The sequence below is a fragment of the Natator depressus genome, chromosome 2 (assembly GCF_965152275.1).
Source record: "Natator depressus isolate rNatDep1 chromosome 2, rNatDep2.hap1, whole genome shotgun sequence".
Classification (NCBI taxonomy): Eukaryota; Metazoa; Chordata; order Testudines; family Cheloniidae; genus Natator; species Natator depressus.
In genome coordinates, this window is record NC_134235.1 from 115870630 (window position 1) to 115887899 (window position 17270).

The window sequence follows — 17270 nt, forward strand, 5'->3', positions numbered from 1 at the left end:
GGCAGTCCAATGGAACTGAACTGGACGCACTGAGGGTTTTTTTTTAATGTATGTAAATTTTCCCAGTGTAGACATATAATTGAGATTCACTTTCTCAAATGGTATGACAATGTTTTTTCCTGTCTACATTAGTAATCGAGCCATTTTCAATACCAGTTCTGGGATATTGCTGCCATGAAAACCATTTTCATCAATGGTTCAGATTTCTAGCATAAACAGTATTTGAAGTGTATCAAATTCGAATCCATACTTGCACAAATCTCTCTAGCTGGGTATTAAGTTACAAGTAAAAGACAGGACACTATTACGTAGCAACTTGTTAGAGTTGGCTCTTCCAAATCTTTTTGTGGGAGTCACAACATTATATTAAGAAAAGGAGTACTTGTGGCACCTTAGAGACTAACCAGTTTATTTGAGCATAAGCTTTCGTGAGCTACAGCTCACTTCATCGGATGCATACTGTGGAAAGTACAGAAAATCTTTTTATACACACAAACCATGAAAAAATGGGTGTTTACCACTACGAAAGGTTTTCTTTCCCCCCACACCCCACTCTCCTGCTGGTAATAGCTTATCTAAAGTGATCACTCTCCTTACAATGTGTATGATAATCAAGTTGGGCCATTTCCAGCACAAATCCAGGTTTTATATTATGATAATATATATTATATTATTCTACCAATGTTCATGTTTGTAATTTTTTCATGAAAATAATTTTTAAAGTGTCTACATTAGAAACTCTGCAACTTGCCTAAGTGCATCTTATAAAAGAAATAACAGAGTATCCTTTGCCTCTTAGTTTTAGTCATTAATATTCTCATTCTTTTCCAGTTCACTTTGAATTGTGTAAGAGAAGGCTTTCGTGGGGATACAAAGTGATGAAGGGAATAATTACAGTTTCCTTTGTAACAGCTGTGATTAAAGAATATTAACAAGTGCACATTATATATGATAGTCTCATTTTGACTCTAATACTACACTATATCTCAATGTTTATTAACTATTCTTTGGATCTGAAAACTATCAAATGCAGCTAATCAATTCACCCTTAACAATGGTGAAGCAGCACTGTGATCTGCCAAGAGACACATCATTATATTGTGTATTTTACATACTAAGACAGTATAATGTAAAATGTTAAGGGCCCGTAGGTATAGTAGGCATAAATTGCAATTGGAAGAAATATTGAACCTTAGGATCCCCATAGTCTTTACCTGCTAACTCATACAAAAACTACAATGTACCATGTCGTCTTTAGGATTTTACTGCAAGTACATTAAAATTAGCTACTGAGAGTTAAGAACACACCTTTTTTTAAATATAGTGAAGACAAAGGCCTTTGTCTTATGTGATGCTAGTCACAGAAAAGCTATGTCAATCACTTAGCAATGGTTAAGCGTTACCTCCTTCCACACATCACCACTGTGAGAAAGCTATATATTTGTTGCTGAAGTCTAAAGGAGCAGGGTTTGTCAGGGGCTTAGCACAAGTCAAGGTCTCTGGTCCTGCCATCTTCTGATTCAGGGCATGTAATTTCATGAGTCTTTCATACTGATTGCATCTTAAAATGCTTTAGATAAACACAGAATCATAGAATATTAGGGTTGGAAGAGACCTCAGGAGGTCATCTAGTCCAATCCCCTGCTCAAAGCAGGACCAGCACCAACTAAATCATCCCAGCCAAGGCTTTGTCATGCCAGGCCTTGAAAACCTGTAAGGATGGAGATTCCACCACCTCCCTAGGTAGCCTATCCCAGTGTTTCACCACCTTCCTAGTGAATACTGTTTCCTAATATCCAACCTATACCTCCCCCACTGCAACTTGATACCATTGCTTCTTGTGCTGTCATCTGCCACCACTGAGAGCAGCCTAGCTCCGTCCTCTTTGGAACCCCCCTTCAGATAATTGAAGGCTGCTATCAAATCCCCCCTCACTCTTCTCTTCTGCAGACTAAATAACCCCAGTTCCTTCAGCCTTTCCTCTTAAGTCATGTGCCCCAGGCCCCTAACCATTTTCATTGCCCTCTGCTGGACTCTCCAATTTGTCCACATCCCTTCTGTAGTGGGGGGACCAAAACTGGACGCAATACTCCAGGTGTGGCCTCACCAGTGCCGAATAGAGGGGAATAATCGCTTCCCTTGATCTTCTGGCAATGCTCCTACTAATACAGCCCAATATGCCATTGGCCGTCATGGCAACAAGGGCACACTGCTGACTCATATCCAGCTTCTCATCCACGGTAATCCCCAGGTCCTTTTCTGCAGAACTGCTGCTTAGCCAGACAGTCCCATAGCCTGTAGCAGTGCATGGGATTCTTCCTTTCTAAGTGCAGGACTCTGCACGTGTCCGTGTTGAACCTCATCAGATTTCTTTTGGCCCAATACTCCAATTTGTCCAGGTCACTCTGGACGCTATCCCTACCCTCCATTGTATCTACCTCTCCCCCCGGTTTAGTGTCATCTGGGAACTTGCTGAGGGTGCAATTAATCCCAAAATCCAGATCACTAATAAAGATGTTGAACAAAACTGGCCCAGGACCGACCCCTGGGGCACTCCGCTTGATACTGGCTGCCAACTACATATCGAGCCGTTGATCACTGACTGTTGAGCCCGACAATCTAGCCAGCTTTCTATCCACCTTATAGTCCATTCATCCAATCCATACTTTTTTAACTTGCTGGCAAGAATACTGTGGGAGACCGTATCAAAAGCTTTGCTAAAGTCACGATATATCACATCCACTGCTTTCCCCATATGCACAGAGCCAGTTATCTCATCATAGAAGGCAATCAGGTTGGTCAGACATGACTTGCCTTGGTGAATCCATGTTGACTGTTCCTGATCACCTTCCTCTCCTCCAAGTGCTTCAAAATGGATTCCTTGAGGATCTGCTCCATGATTTTGCTGAGGACTGAAGTGAGGCTGACCGGTCTGTAGTTCCCCAGGTTCTCTTTTTTTTCTTTTTTTTCCCCCCTTTTTCAAATACGGGCACTATATTTTCCTTTTTCCAATCGTCCGGGACCTCCTCCGATCGCCACAAATTTTCAAAGCTAATGGCCAATGGCTCTGCAATTGCATCAGCCAACTCCTTCAGCACCCTTGGATGCATTAGATCTGGATCCATGGACTTGTGCATGTCCAGCTTTTCTAAACCTGTTCTTTCACCACTGAGGGCTGCTCACCTACTCCCCATGCTGTGTTGCCCACATAATAGCAGAAAGAATTTTAAGAGGGAGAGAAGAGGTGATTTCATAAGAGGTGGGAGAGCTGGTGAGGCAGGTACAACAAGGTAGTTTCAGACAGCAGGAGCTGCAGTGCAGAAGGTTCTCACACCTTCTGTAGCCACTCTACATTTTCTAGTACAAGACAAGAAAGTCACAAGATGGCTATGAACCAACAAATCAGCTGGAGAAATGCTACTTTTTAACATAATGGCTCTCCTGCTGAAATCTTTTTAATAGGATGTTTTGACTGATTGTTATGTAATTTAGACTTGCATAGCTCTGTGATGGGGAGTGCAAACCTCACATTGGCCAAGAAGGTCTTAACAAGAGCCTGTGGGATCAGTCAGCCATGTTCTAACACACCTGCAGTAGGTGTCCGGTCTAGAGGGTGGAGGTGAAAGGGGAGAACCCAGGTCAGTTGGTGGCTGACTGGGAAAAGGAGCAGATTTTCAGCTCTCACTTGGTAAGAGAAGCCTGGCTGGAGCCAGGAAGCTGAGTAAGACTGCAGCCTGCCACAGCCTCCCTGAGAGAAGCTAGGTCTGAAGCAGGGAGTCCAGAGGAGTGTTAGCTAGAAAAACAGACTGAATAGCAGGGCTGCATCCAGCCATGAACTGGAACAGTCAGTTCTCCTTTCTGGTTTTGTTATATTTGTTTTGTAACTTAGATACTCCAAAAACAGAGGAACTTTGACATGATTTAGTCCTGACAGCATCAGACCACATGGGAGGTGGCTGCTTTGTATGACTTCTGATGACCTGGAAGGAAAGCAAGGAGGATGAATAGTGCTACGACAAGCCACAAGTGAGCGTTGTGGAGGCCAACCCTACTACAGGCTGAAAAGAGGCACTCCTTTCCACTTGAGAATATACTGACAGGATTGTCCTGCAGGCATGCTATTATTCTGATAGGATTATCTACAATGAGATTATGCACTATGATATCCCGCTGTGAATTTACCCTCCTAGAAGAAACAGAATGGCTCCCTTTAAAACAAAACAAAACCTGAGAAGGGTGGATGAGGGGAAGAACTAGTGTCTAACTGGCTAGTCCCTCGAGCTCTTGTGGTGAGGCCCTTTCATTTTAGACTGTGCTGTTATGTGTGCTCTATATTGAGTCTCCAATAAATATTGTAATAGGCCTCCCCCATACTGCTGAGTGGCTCGTGGGCATGTTAGAGACTGGCTGGGAGAAAAAAAAAAAAACTGGCTGGGAGAAGGTAACAAAGTGTTCTTTTCCTGGATGGTGCTGTTTGTTGTTGCAAGGACAGCGTGTATAGCATGTCTATTGCTAAGCAAAAATATACTTCAGAGTTATTGTAAATGTATTGAATGTACAAAATTCTGCAGGCGGATAGTGAAAGGCTTTAGCAAAACTGTTTGTTCAGCCTTTCAGGGAAATTGTGTATTAAAGGCATAGTTAATGACTTGTTCATAGTCATTTGACACTTTTTAAGAGTGGCTATCAACCTTTTAATCCATTTTTAAAATCCTTTTGTGAGAGCTTCACTTGATTACTCATGAGGCCTTAGAATATTAAAGTGAAATCAGTTTCTCAGATTGAATCTGCCTCTCCATGTAAGACATTTATTTTCTTTTATTTTCCTATGGAAATAGTTTTATTTCAAATACTGATTCTAACTCCTAGCATCCCTTCCTTTTCTGAATTGATTGCTGCATCAGGGCAGCCACCCAGCACTCCTCCTCATCCCCTAAACTCAGGCTATGGCTACACTAGAGAGTTTACAGTAGATTATCTAGTGTAGCTGCTCTAAACTGACAGAGAGCTCTCCTGTCAATTTAATCCATCCCAATGAATGGCAATAGCTCTGTCAGCAGGAGAGCTTCTCCCGGCGACATAGCACTGTTGACACCGGTGCTTAGATCGGTGTAACTTATGTTGCTTGTAACTTATGGGTTACTTACACCCTGAGTGACATACACAGTAGTGTAGACATAGCCTTAGTCTTTTTGTCTCTCCTGAGCAAATAAATTGATGGTAAGGTGGTGGGAGCATGATGCTCCTCCCCCAGTCCCCTTTCCTTCTCTGATCTCTCAATAACTCCTGGAGGAAAGAGGAATGGGAGGGAAAAAACAAACGCGTTTTTAAAAAATGCTCAACTCCTACAGCACTAGCAAGCATTTCCCCTCATCACTGATAGCTCTGCCAAGCAGGCAGGAAGTGGGCCATGTTAGCAGTTTCTGAGATGCTCTGTGTTCACATGTCAGGTTCTGTTCTAGCAGCAGGGAGAGTTGCTAGTATGGAACTCCCATGCAGATAATTATTCCTTTTTTTTCAATTTGCCAGCAGTTTCTCAGTGAAGTAGTTGCTCATGCTGTGGCAGGCCTTTTGAACGCTCTCTGGATTGAGTTAACACCCTTGTAGCCTTTAGAAAATTACAATTCTGGTTGGCATCCTGGAGTATTGGCATATTTTATGATGCATTGTCACACACAGTACAAGCGCAGCAGGAAAAGACTGAAAAAGTAGTTACCATATTATGAAGACTAGTTTCCCCACTTACTCACCAATGCCATGTGTTAAGAGATGCAGGGAAAAAGCTCAAAACAACTAACATACAAATGACTGTAGCACTTTGTCGCATTCAGCTTGGCAAGCCAAAATGGAGATGCAGTTTGTAACATGCTATATCTCTGAAACAGAATTTTTATATTACTACCAAAACTAAAAGCCCGTGGAACATGATCTGTCTTCAGGATTTTGGATTGTGTAAGGAAAAGACATTCTTTCATAGAAAGAGTGTGTGTGTGTGTGTATGTATATGTGTATATATATATTTTTTTTTGATGGTCTTATATTTGGTTTAATGGCAACTCTTTGTCAAGTCTTAGATACTCAATTGAAAAGAGAACCTATTACTGGGAAACAAAATTCTCCAGTGAAAGAGACCCCATGTTTATTTTTCCCCCCCTACTGTTCCTCACACGTTCTTGTCAACTGCTGGAAATGGCCCATCTTGATTATCACTACAAAAGGTGTTTTTTTTCCCTCTCCTGCTGGTAGTAGCTCACCTTACCATGCACACTATAACGAGAGTGATCAGTTAACACCCACTGTTTCATGTTCTCTGTGAATATAAAATCGTCCTACTGTATTTTCCACTGCATGCATTCAGTGAAGTGAGCTGTAGCCCACGAAAGCTTATGTTCAAATAAATTTGTTAGTCTCTAAGGTGCCACAAGTACTCCTATTCTTTTTGCGGATACAGACTAACACAGCAGCTACTCTGAAACTTTTCTCCAAAATGTGTCTCCTGCTATCCAAACGACTGAATCGAGTTTGTTTATATACTTATTTTGCATAGCAGTTAAGTACTTGTGTATTTTCTAGAAAACAGAAAAACTGAGTGACTGCTGCTTAGTAGCCTGTGCTAAACTGATTTGGAACTACAAAAAAAACAAAACAAAAAACCCAGAAAATAATTGGGGCTGTCCCTCTTATTTTTTTCTTAGGCCTTGGAAATCTACTTGGTGGTTATATATCTCTTCTGTAAAGCAAGCCTTAATTAATGTCTCTGTAAATGTCCCAGAAAGCAACATGCAATTTTTCTTCCTAAACAAATAGTTAATTACATTATTCAGGACATAGTAGATTAGAAACTCATGGGGTACCTAGGACAGATCGTGTGCCTTCTAGGACAGACATTCACATTATACTCTTCACTGCTGTACTGTGCCATTTCTTATACCTAGTCCCAGAAAGAGACTTTAAAACACAAAATATCAGTAACACACATAGCTATTTGATAAGAGAAATATTCCCATTCGGTGATGGTTCTCCTCCTCCTCTGCATAGTAAGTAACCAATAATTTGTTCATACATCATAGGCCCTAACAAATTCACTGTCCATTTTGGTCAATTTCACAGTCATAGGATTTTCAAAATTGTAAATTTCATAATTTCAGCTATTTAAATCTGAAATTTCACAGTGTTGTAATTGTAGGGGTCCTGACCTAAAAAAGAGTTCAGGGGGAGGGGGGGTTGCAAGTTTATTGTAGGCGAGGTTGCGGTACCACTGCCCTTACTTCTGCACTGCTGCTGCTGGCGACAGCGCTGCCTTCAGAGCTGGACAGCTTGGCTGGGAGCCCAGCTCTAAAGGCAGCGCTGTTGCCAGCAGCAGCACAGAAGTAAGGATGGCCTAGTATGGTATGGCCACTCTTACTTCTGCACTGCTGCCTGCAGAGCTGGGTCCTCAGTCAGCAGCCACCGCTCTCTGGCCATACAGCTCTAAAGGCAGCAGCACAGAAGTAAGGGTGGCAATACCACACCTACTTCTGCAGTGCTGCGAGCAGGCTATTGCCTTCAGAGCTGGGCAACCAGCCAACAGCTGCTGCTCGCCAGCCATCCAGCTCTGAAGGCAGCGCAGAAGTAAGGATGGCAATACTGTGACCCCCACCCCCCTCCACGGCTCTCTTTTGGGTCAGGACTCCCAATTTGAGAAGCATTGGCCTCTCCCTGGAAATCTGTATAGTATAGGGCAGTGGTTTCCAACTTTTTTATGCCCAAGATCACTTTTTGAATTGAAGGGCAAACCAGGATCTACCCTGCCCCAGTCACTCCATCCTCCCCCCCTCCATTGCTTGCTCTCCCTCACCCTCACTCACTTTCACCAGGCTGGATCAAAGGGTTGGGGTTCAGGAGGGGGTGCAGGCTCTGGGCTGGGGGGTTTTCAGTGTGAGATGGGGCTTTGGGCTGAGCCTGGGGCTCTGGGAGAGGACTGAGGGCAGGGGCTTGGGGTGCAGGAGGAGGTTCGGGGTGCAGGAGGAGGCATGGGCTGCTGCTGGCTCTGGGAGGGGGCTCAGGGCCGGGGCAAGGGCTTGGGGTGCAGGAGGGGCTCAAGGTTGGGGTGTGGCCTCCCACTAGGCAGCACTTAGCTTGGTCAGCTGCGCAGCAAGGCTAAGGCAGGCTCCCTGCCTGCCACGGCTCCATGCCACTCCCAGAAGGGGCCAACACGCCCTTGTGGCCCCTGGGAGGGCCGGGGGGCACATGGCTCCGCGCGCTGCAGCTCTCTGCATGCACCACCCCGAAAGCTCCCATTGGCCACAGTTCCCCGTTCCCAGCCAATGGGAGCTGTGGGGGTGATGCTTGCAGGCAGGAGCAGCGCATGGAGACCGCTCCCTCCCCCCGGGGCTGCGGAGGCATGCTGGCTGCTTCCTGGAGCGGCATGGGGCCATGGCAGGTGGCCCCTGCTGCGCCGCCTGGCCAGAGATCGCAATCAACTGGGAGAGTCCCAAGGATCAACCAGTCATTTGTGATCGACGGGTTGGTGACCACAGGTATCGGGTAAAAGCACACAAAAAGACCAGATTTCATGGGGGGAGACCAGATTTCACGGTCCATGATGCGTTTTTCATGGCCATTAATTTGGTAGGGCCCTAGTCATGCTACATAATTTATTCTAAAGTAGTAGGTAAGTGGTAGAGGACCTATTGATCATCTTTAACATGGTATATGATGATAATACTGTATATGTAACCCAGACGCTTGCATTGCAACATTTAGTGGTGCAAATAAGGGAGGATACATAGTTTCTTGTTTTGGGAGTACTCTCTGTGCCTGTAGACTTACCTAAGCTAGGCAAGGTGACTCCACTGGATGGTTTAGAGCAGGGGTGGGCAAACTTTTTGGCCCAAGGGCCACATCTGGGTATGGAAATTGTATGGCGGGCCATGAATGCTCACATAATTGGGGGTTGGGGTGCAGGCTCTGGGGTGGTGCTGGGGATGAGTGCTTGGGGTGTAGGAGGGTGCTTCAGGCTGGGACCGAGGGGTTTGGAGGGCACGGGAGGGGGTCAGGAGTGCAGGCTCCGGGCGGCGCTTACCTCAAGCAACTCCTAGAAGCAGTGGCTTGTCTCCCCTACTCCGGCTCCTACGCGGAGGTGCGGCCAGGCAGTTCTGCACACTGCTCCATCCACAGGCGCCACCCCTGCAGCTCCCATTGGCCATGGTTCCTGGCCGATGGGAACTGTGGGGGCAGTGCTTGGGGCAGGGGTAGCGTGCCAAGCCCCTTGGTTGCCTCTACATGTAGGAACCAGAGTGAGGACATGCTGCTGGTTCTGGGAGCCGCATGGAGTGGGGCAAGCCCCCGACCCCACTCCCTGACTGGAGTGCCAAAGCAGGGCAACCCCCGGACCCTGCTCCCTGGCGGGAGCTTGAGGGCTAGATTAAAATGTCTGAAGGGACGGATGCAGCCCCCAGGTAATAGTTTACCCATCCCTGGGTTAGCGTCATCCAGAAATTGGGTGTGGCAGGCACTAGGCATGCATCATTAGCTGTTTGAAATTACTTGGGTGACTTTCATTCCAGTCAAGTAGCCTGGTGGGACACCATGAAGAGTCACCTTCCGAGTGGAAAATCATAGAAATGTAGGACTGGAAGGGACCTCAAGAAAATCATCAAGTTCTCTGTGCTCTGGCAAGACCAAGTGTTTTCTCCAACTTGTTTTTAAATGCTTCCTGTGATGGAAGCCTATTCCAGAGCTTAACTACCCTTATAATGAGAAGGCTTTCCCTAATAGCTAACCTAAATCTCCCTTGCTGCAGATTAAGCCCCTTGCTTTTTTGTCCTACTTTCAGTGGACATGGAGAACAATTGATCACCACGCTCTTTATAACATCCCTTCACATATTGGAAGACTTATGAGGTTGCACCCCAGTTTTCTTTTCTCAAAACTAAATATGCCCAATTTTTGTAACCTGTCCTCAGAGGTCAGGTTTTGTAAACCTTTTATCATTTTTGTCAATCTTCTCTGAATTCTTTTTAAGTTGCCCCCATCCTTCCTAAAGTGTGGTGCCCAGAATTAGACACAGTAGTCCAGCTGGGGCCTCACCAGTGCTAAGTAGAGCAGGACAGCTACCTCTTGTCTTGTATACAATACTCCTGTTAATATATCCCAGAATCACATTAGCCTTTTTTTGCAGCTGCATCACATTGACTCCTCATATTCAGTTTGTGGTCCATTATAACAACCAGATCCTTTTCAGCAGTATTACCACTTAGACAGTTACTCCTCATTTTGTAGTTGTGCTTTTGATTTTTTTCCTTCCTATGGGAAGTACTTTTCACTTGTCTTTATTGAATTTCATCTGGTTAAATTCAGACCAATTCTCCAATTTGTGAAGGTCATTTTGAATTTTAAACATGTCCTCCAAAGTACTTGCAATCCCTCCCAGTTTGGTGTCATCTGCATATTTTATAATCATCCTTTGTACTCCATTATCCAAGTCATTAATGAAAATATTGACTAGTACCGGACTAAGGACTGACTCCTGTGGGACCACACCAAATACACCTTCCCAGTTTGACAGCAAACCATTGATAACTGCTTTTTGAGTACGGTCTTTCAACCAGTTGTACACCCACCTTATAGTAATTTCATTTAGACCACATATTTAATGTTTCTGAGCAAAGGGCCAGCCTGCTTAAAAAAAACCCAGAGAGTTAACATTTAAATATTTTATTAATGTTTTAGTTTTTAAACGTATAAAAATTATTTACACCAATGTTAAGCTAGTTTTACATCATAATGGGAGGCTGTTATTTTAAACAGCCTTCTACAGGGTGAGGGAAGGGCTTGCCGTGTCACTACGTGTGACAAGTAGCGTCAGTCATTAGCTAAATGGACAGATCCTACTAGCTGTAGAACTGATGTGAGCCCCGTTAGAGGCTTTATGTTCAAATGTTTTCTAGGATAAGAGGCATTTGACAGAGAGAGGTCAAAGTGAGTGGAAAGATGGATAGTTCATAAGAGATCACGAGTGAGTAGGAGGACTTTAAGTCTGTGACAAGGCACTATAGTTGAAGTGATTGTCAGCATGGATATTAAAGGTTCTGGTGTTGATGCCCAAGGACAGTGATCTTTCATGTTGAGAAAATACAACTGGCCAAATGCAAATTGTATTTGGCAATAGTGCCAATGAAAAATTACAGCTTTGTCTAGGTTGGTGAGTTCAGATCCTAGACTCTTCTTCTCTGCCTCATCCCACTTTGTTTCTACTGACTGGGCAGCCTCCATGGTAACTTATCTGTTTGTTCAGCTGTGCTGAGACGTTGAGTCCATTGCTGCTGCACGAGAAAGTGAACTGTAATTGGGGGGAAATGACTACCAGCAGGGGAAGCACAGTAAAGGCTGAAAACTTTAAACAAACAACAACACAGTTTTCTGTATGCTAAAGTGGTGTTAAAAGATAGGAAGGAAGAGCAGAGGCAAACGCTTTCTCTCCCTCCCTTTGGGCTCACATTTACTCCATTGGGAGCAGGATTAAATTTTGCCATTGATTTCTACAGGTCACATTATGATACTTCTATTCATCTTGAGTAGTATCTTGCTGACTTCAGTAGGGTGAGAAAAGGTATACAGGATCTAGCCTGATTTTCTGATTAGGTTCATTATTAGGTCTGCATATATGCTTCACATAGGTGCTGACTCCGTGGGTACTCCGGGGATGGAGCACCCACGGGGAAAAAATGGTGGGTGCTGAGCACCCACCGGCAGCCTCCAATCAGCCCCCTCCCTGCCTCTCAGTGTGTGCCGCTGGCCAATTTTTGTCTTCATTTGCATCTTTTAAAAATATAGTATTTTACTGAAATCCTATAAAATACAGTAGCATTCAGATCTTGAGAATTGATTGTGGCCCTTGTAACAGGGCCAGCCACCTCCTGACCACCCCCTCATGGCCAGAGAACACTCTGGGGTCTCCTGCTACCAATTTCTCCCTTCAACTCCACCTAACAGTAATTAAAACATTCCCATCCTGGTGTCCCATTTATAGAGTCCTTACATACTGCCCCTCCTGAAGTTCATTCGTGCTCTCCCTTTAGGTAGGGAGTCCCCAGCCCTTTTTCCAAGAGCAATTCTAAGTCTATTAGGCTTAACCTGGATAGAACTCAGCCCTTTGGCTTCCAGGCCCCCAAACTCATCTCCCAGTCAGGGTCTGTATTAGGAGCTGGGGGCCCAGTACTCCCAGACATTACCTGGCAGAAGCTCATCAGCCTCTCAGCTTTCTGGTTTCCAGGCCCAAACCCTTCTCTCAGTCAGGGTCTGTCACAGTTCAGTTGGCCTCAAGGTCTTCCCTGCAGGAGCCTGTCCCACACTCTACAATCTCTCTACCATTTTCCCAGGTTTCTCTCCTCTTCATTGTAGCCTGCTGCTACTGTCTATAGGGCAATCACGCTGATCTCTCCCAAGTGTGTCACATTCTGAGCAGGATTGGCTACCCCAGCAGTCCAACCCTTATGTGTGAGCTATCCTGTTACAGCCACTTCTTCATGGGAAAATTCCCTCAAGAGACATAGGGAGAGTAGGCACATAGTAGGGACCAAATCACAAATGGTCTACAGAAAGTTGAGATACAAGTGAGGGGGAAAAGATTTTAAAAAGTATAATGAAAGAGTGGCACAAAAGGAAGGATAGAAAGTGGCGTAATAGTAATACAAGTGATTGGTCTATCTAGTAACTTTGAAGTGTTTGGGTAAGATAGGACTCAATGTAACACTAGGGTGCCAGTGACTGTAGCTCTGAGTCTAGACCTATTGGAAGGAATCTTCCTGCTGTTCTTCAGTTATTTCTTTGCTATCCAACTGCCTCTTTTCGTGCTTACTAAAGATGAAAATTTCTAACTTGACAAACCCAAAAGCTTATTTGATGCTGAATACGTGTGTGGTACCTTGCAATAGAATCTCAGATACTCTCTTTTTTCCCGACTACCTAGCCTTGGAAAGACTACATGACACACAGTTTAACGAATCAGATCGTTTAACGTGATCGTTCCCCTCTATTCGACATTGGTGAGGCCTCATCTGGAGTACTGTGTCCAGTTTTGGGCCCCACACTACAAGAAGGATGTGGAAAAATTGGAAAACATCCAGCGGAGGGCAACAAAAATGATTAGGGGACTGGAACACATGACTTATGAGGAGAGGCTGAGGGAACTGGGGATGTTTAGTCTACGGAAGAGAAGAACGAGGGGGGATTTGATAGCTGCTTTCAACTACCTGAAAGGGGGTTCCAAAGAGGACGGATCTAGACTGTTCTCAGTGGTAGCAGATGACAGAACAAGGAGTAATGGTCTGAAGCTGCAGTGGGGGAGGTTTAGGTTGGATATTAGGAAAAACTTTTTCACTATGAGGGTGGTGAAACACTGGAATGCGTTACCTAGGGAGGTGGTGGAATCTCCTTCCTTTGAAGTTTTTAAGGTCAGGCTTGACAAAGCTCTGGCTGGGATGAGTTAGTTGGGGATTGGTCCTGCTTTGAGCAGGGGGTTGGGCTAGATGACCTCCTGAGGACCCTTCCAACCCTGATATTCTGTGATTCTATCAATGCAGTACTGTTGGTTAGCTCATATAAAAGGCTTGACTCTTTTTGCTTCCTGTGACATGGTGGTTCTTCTGATGTCATATTGCATGACTTATTGGTGCTTTTTTTTTTTTAACTCAGGCTTTTGGAGCCAATTATGAGTTACATCAATTTGTAATAACATGCAAGGCTGAGTGTCACCTTTTTCTCCGTATTACTGATGAAGGGTATGTTGCTCTACCTATACACAAACTCAGTGGCCCAAAAAAGGAAGAAACACCAGAAATTTAAAATTCAACAATGCTAACGTTAATGATAGTGTCCCAGAAGGGCTGTAGCTAGATAGAAATTCTGATAGCCCTTATAAATTTGAGTACAAGATGACTCTGGAGCTTTATAACTGCATCTCATGGAGAAGCGCTATAATCCAATGTTTTAATAGTATTCTTTGCATGCTTTGCCTGTAATTTTTTTCTGTTTCATGCTTAATAACATAAAATATCTTTTATATAAGATGGATATAGCAATCAAGGGAGTTGGATATTGCATTATGCAACATCCTGGAAAGGCATTATTCCTAGATTTCTTTAAGATTCTGGCTGTCTATATGTATAGGAAAAAAGGGTGAGTTACTTGCTATGGATCTGATCTGCAAAAGAATGTTTTTGTACTGTAAGTACTAACAGAATGACTAAGAATGATATGAAATTAAGACCTGGAAAATGTTTACCTGTTAATGTCCCAACTGGAGCTGGTTAGAAAATGGAATTTCCATTCTGTGAGAAATACTGACATTGTAAAATTTGTTTCCTTCTTTAATTGGAACAAAAAGTCAATTTTTTTTTTCACAAAACAGAAATGCAGAAAATTTTTTATTCAGAAACCTTCACACACTTTTGATAATATTATAGTAGATAAAATATCAGCTGTATAAGTGAAAATTATTAGAATGTAGAAGTGAAAACAAAAATGAAATGAGTCAAAATGATTAGTTTCAACCCTTTTCCACAGAAAAGATTTAATTGAAATCGCTACATTCCTGCAAAACATTTTTCAATTATGACAAAAAACTGCATTTTCTGATGAAAAACTTCAGTACAATATTTTGACCAGCTGTAGTCCCAAATGTCAATAGAACATTTTGGGACTGATTCTTCTCTTACACCAATGTAGAAAAGTGGTGCAACTCCACAACCCTCACTGGAATTACTCTTGATTCCCGGTCTTCATAGAGGAGAAACAGATGAATAGACTTCAGTATTTGATGTTAGATATATTTGGACTTGAGGAGTTTATAAAAAATTATAGTGACTACAAGAGATTTTTTTTTTTTTAGACTTATGTAGCTTGTAAACTAAATACAGTAAAACCTCAGACTTACAAACTGACTGATCAACCACACACCTTATTTGGAACTGGAAGTACACACAATCAAGCAACAACAGAGACACCCCCCCCACACACACACACAAAAATGCACGTACAGTACAGTATTAAACCTAAACTATTAAAAAAATAAAGGGGAGATTTAAAAAAAATTGGCAAGATAAGGAAACTCTTTCTATATTTGTTAAAAGCAGCATTTTTCTTCTGCAAAGTAAAGTTTCAAAGCTGTATTAAGTCAATGTTCAGTTGTAAACTTTTGAAAGAATGGCCATAACGTTTTGTTCATAGTTATGAACATTTCAGAGTTACAAAGAACTTCAATTCCTGAAGTGTTCGTACCTGAGGTTCTACTGTATACACTACATTGAACACATTAACAATCTTTTTTTTTCCATTGTGTTCTCCAGTGCAGCCAGAATAGATTGAATCAGTGGAGTTATGGATTTATAGGTAAAAACAAACATCAATTTGCCACCCGTGCAACTGATTGGTGTTTTGCAGCTTGGCTGGCACCTGATCACATAACTTTCTCCCTCTGTCCCCTTTCTCTTCTGGCAGCATCCTGGTGGACTCCTATCTCTGGCACTCTATTTTATGTACAGGAAAGGGTTAGGTACTAGTTGTTCAAAGGTTAATTATGCTACGAGTTGCATCAAACTTCTACAGTGACTTTTTGTAACTTTTTTTGTATTTATTTACTGGGTGGTTGGTTGGGTTTTTTTTGGAACATTTACTTGTGGCCCTGTGAATATTTTTTTTTTAAAGGCAAACATTAAACATCTTGAAAAACAACATTTATAGTTACAGCAGACAAAACAGCTAGCTATAAGTAGATATTTGTTTTCCTTCTAGTAGGACAGTGCATGCTGTCTGTTTTCCTGTAATTCAGCTGCACACGACTGGAGCTGTCATGCGAGTCAGTCAGGAAGATTTTGAAAAGGCTAAAGATCAGCTGAAGCTTTTGAAGGAGGACCCTGGTAATGAAGTAAAGTTGAAGCTCTACGCATTGTTTAAACAGGTAGGTCAGACAATTTTTGTTTAAATTGTGGCTATAGTCTGAAAAGTGACTGTAAAAGAATTCTTCTTAAAAGGCATTATAGGGTTCTACATTTTGTGTCTGAGCAACTTCATTGCATTTCAAAAATGCTTTTAAATTGTTTTTGAATAAATGACAGCTCTGCCAACTCAGCCTGAGCTCTGAGAGTCCAGCAGAGTTCTTCTCACCTCATGAATAATCACCAGTAACTGGTTTGTGAGTCATATTATGCCCTCAGTGACACCTGTACCATTCCATTACCGTCAGTGTGATGTGAGGTGTGTCTGATTTGGACTGGGAGTGTGTGTGGAATTGTTGATGCACAAGAAGAAATAGAATCCAATTAATTCCCTTTTAGCAGTTGTACAGGTCCTATATTCGTACAGAATTTATTTCTGAGGTAAAAAATTACTCAAAATTAATCCACCACTTAGTTTGTGTGAAATGATTATAGTTTCAACCAATGTTTCCTCTAATTTTTCCCATGCATGTGCGGAATTAATTGTGTTATGTGAACCAATATGGAGGTGATATGTGGTAGGGGTGGGGCTGAGGGGTTCGGCATGTGGGAGGGGTCTGGGGGGTAAGGGCTCCAGCTGGGGGTGCGGGCTCAAGGGTAGGGCTGGAGATGAGGGGGCTCAGGGCTGGGGCAGAGGGTTGGGGTTCAAGGGGGTGAGGGCTCCAGCTGGGGGTTTGGGCTCTGGGCTGGGAATGAGGGGTTCAGGGCCGGGGCAGAAGGTTGGGATGCACGGGGGGTGCGGGCTCCAGCTGGGGGTGCAGGCTCTGGGCTGGGGATGAGGGGTTTGGGGTGCAGGTTGCCCCAGGGCCACAGCTGGGAGAGAAGACTCCCCCGAGTCTTCTCTCATCGCAGCAGAACCTGGGCTGGGTGGGAGAGGTGCCTCTCCCTGGCCACAGCAGCTCCGGGGCTGGAGCTGCAGGAGAGGCGCCTTTGCACCTCCTCACTGCAGCCCTGAGTGCCTGCATGGTACTTGATAGGCTGCTGCACAGCCGTGCAGCTTAGAGGAACTTAGGTTTCAACCCATCGTATTATTTATTACTAAGGCTTAAAGTGGACAATGTGACAGAGGGCATTATGCAAGCCCTCTATAGTGGGGTGGGTCTTACTACCCTAAAGGAATCTTTTTGTAATGGTATGAAGCAGTGGTTTTCAAACTTTTTTTTTTTTTTTCATTTGTGGACCCCTAAAAAAATTCATTCAAATAGAGGTGCGGATCCTGTGGTCCATGTCCCCTACCATAGAAGTCTTAGACTGAAAACTGGCTGAACAGAATTCAACTATAAATGTTGCACG

The 17270-nt window shown here is 43.6% G+C and overlaps 1 protein-coding gene across 2 annotated transcripts in view; it reads left to right on the forward strand.

Annotated features, from left to right (window-relative positions):
* Positions 1-17270, forward strand: part of ECI2 (enoyl-CoA delta isomerase 2) — a 65194-nt gene that overhangs the window by 23926 nt on the left and 23998 nt on the right. The window contains exon 2 of one of the 2 annotated variants that reach the window (XM_074944925.1): positions 15775-15940. In XM_074944925.1, the coding sequence (XP_074801026.1) occupies positions 15775-15940 (166 nt within the window). The remainder of the gene's footprint in view (positions 1-15774; positions 15941-17270) is intronic. The other variant, XM_074944926.1, reaches the window with a different exon arrangement.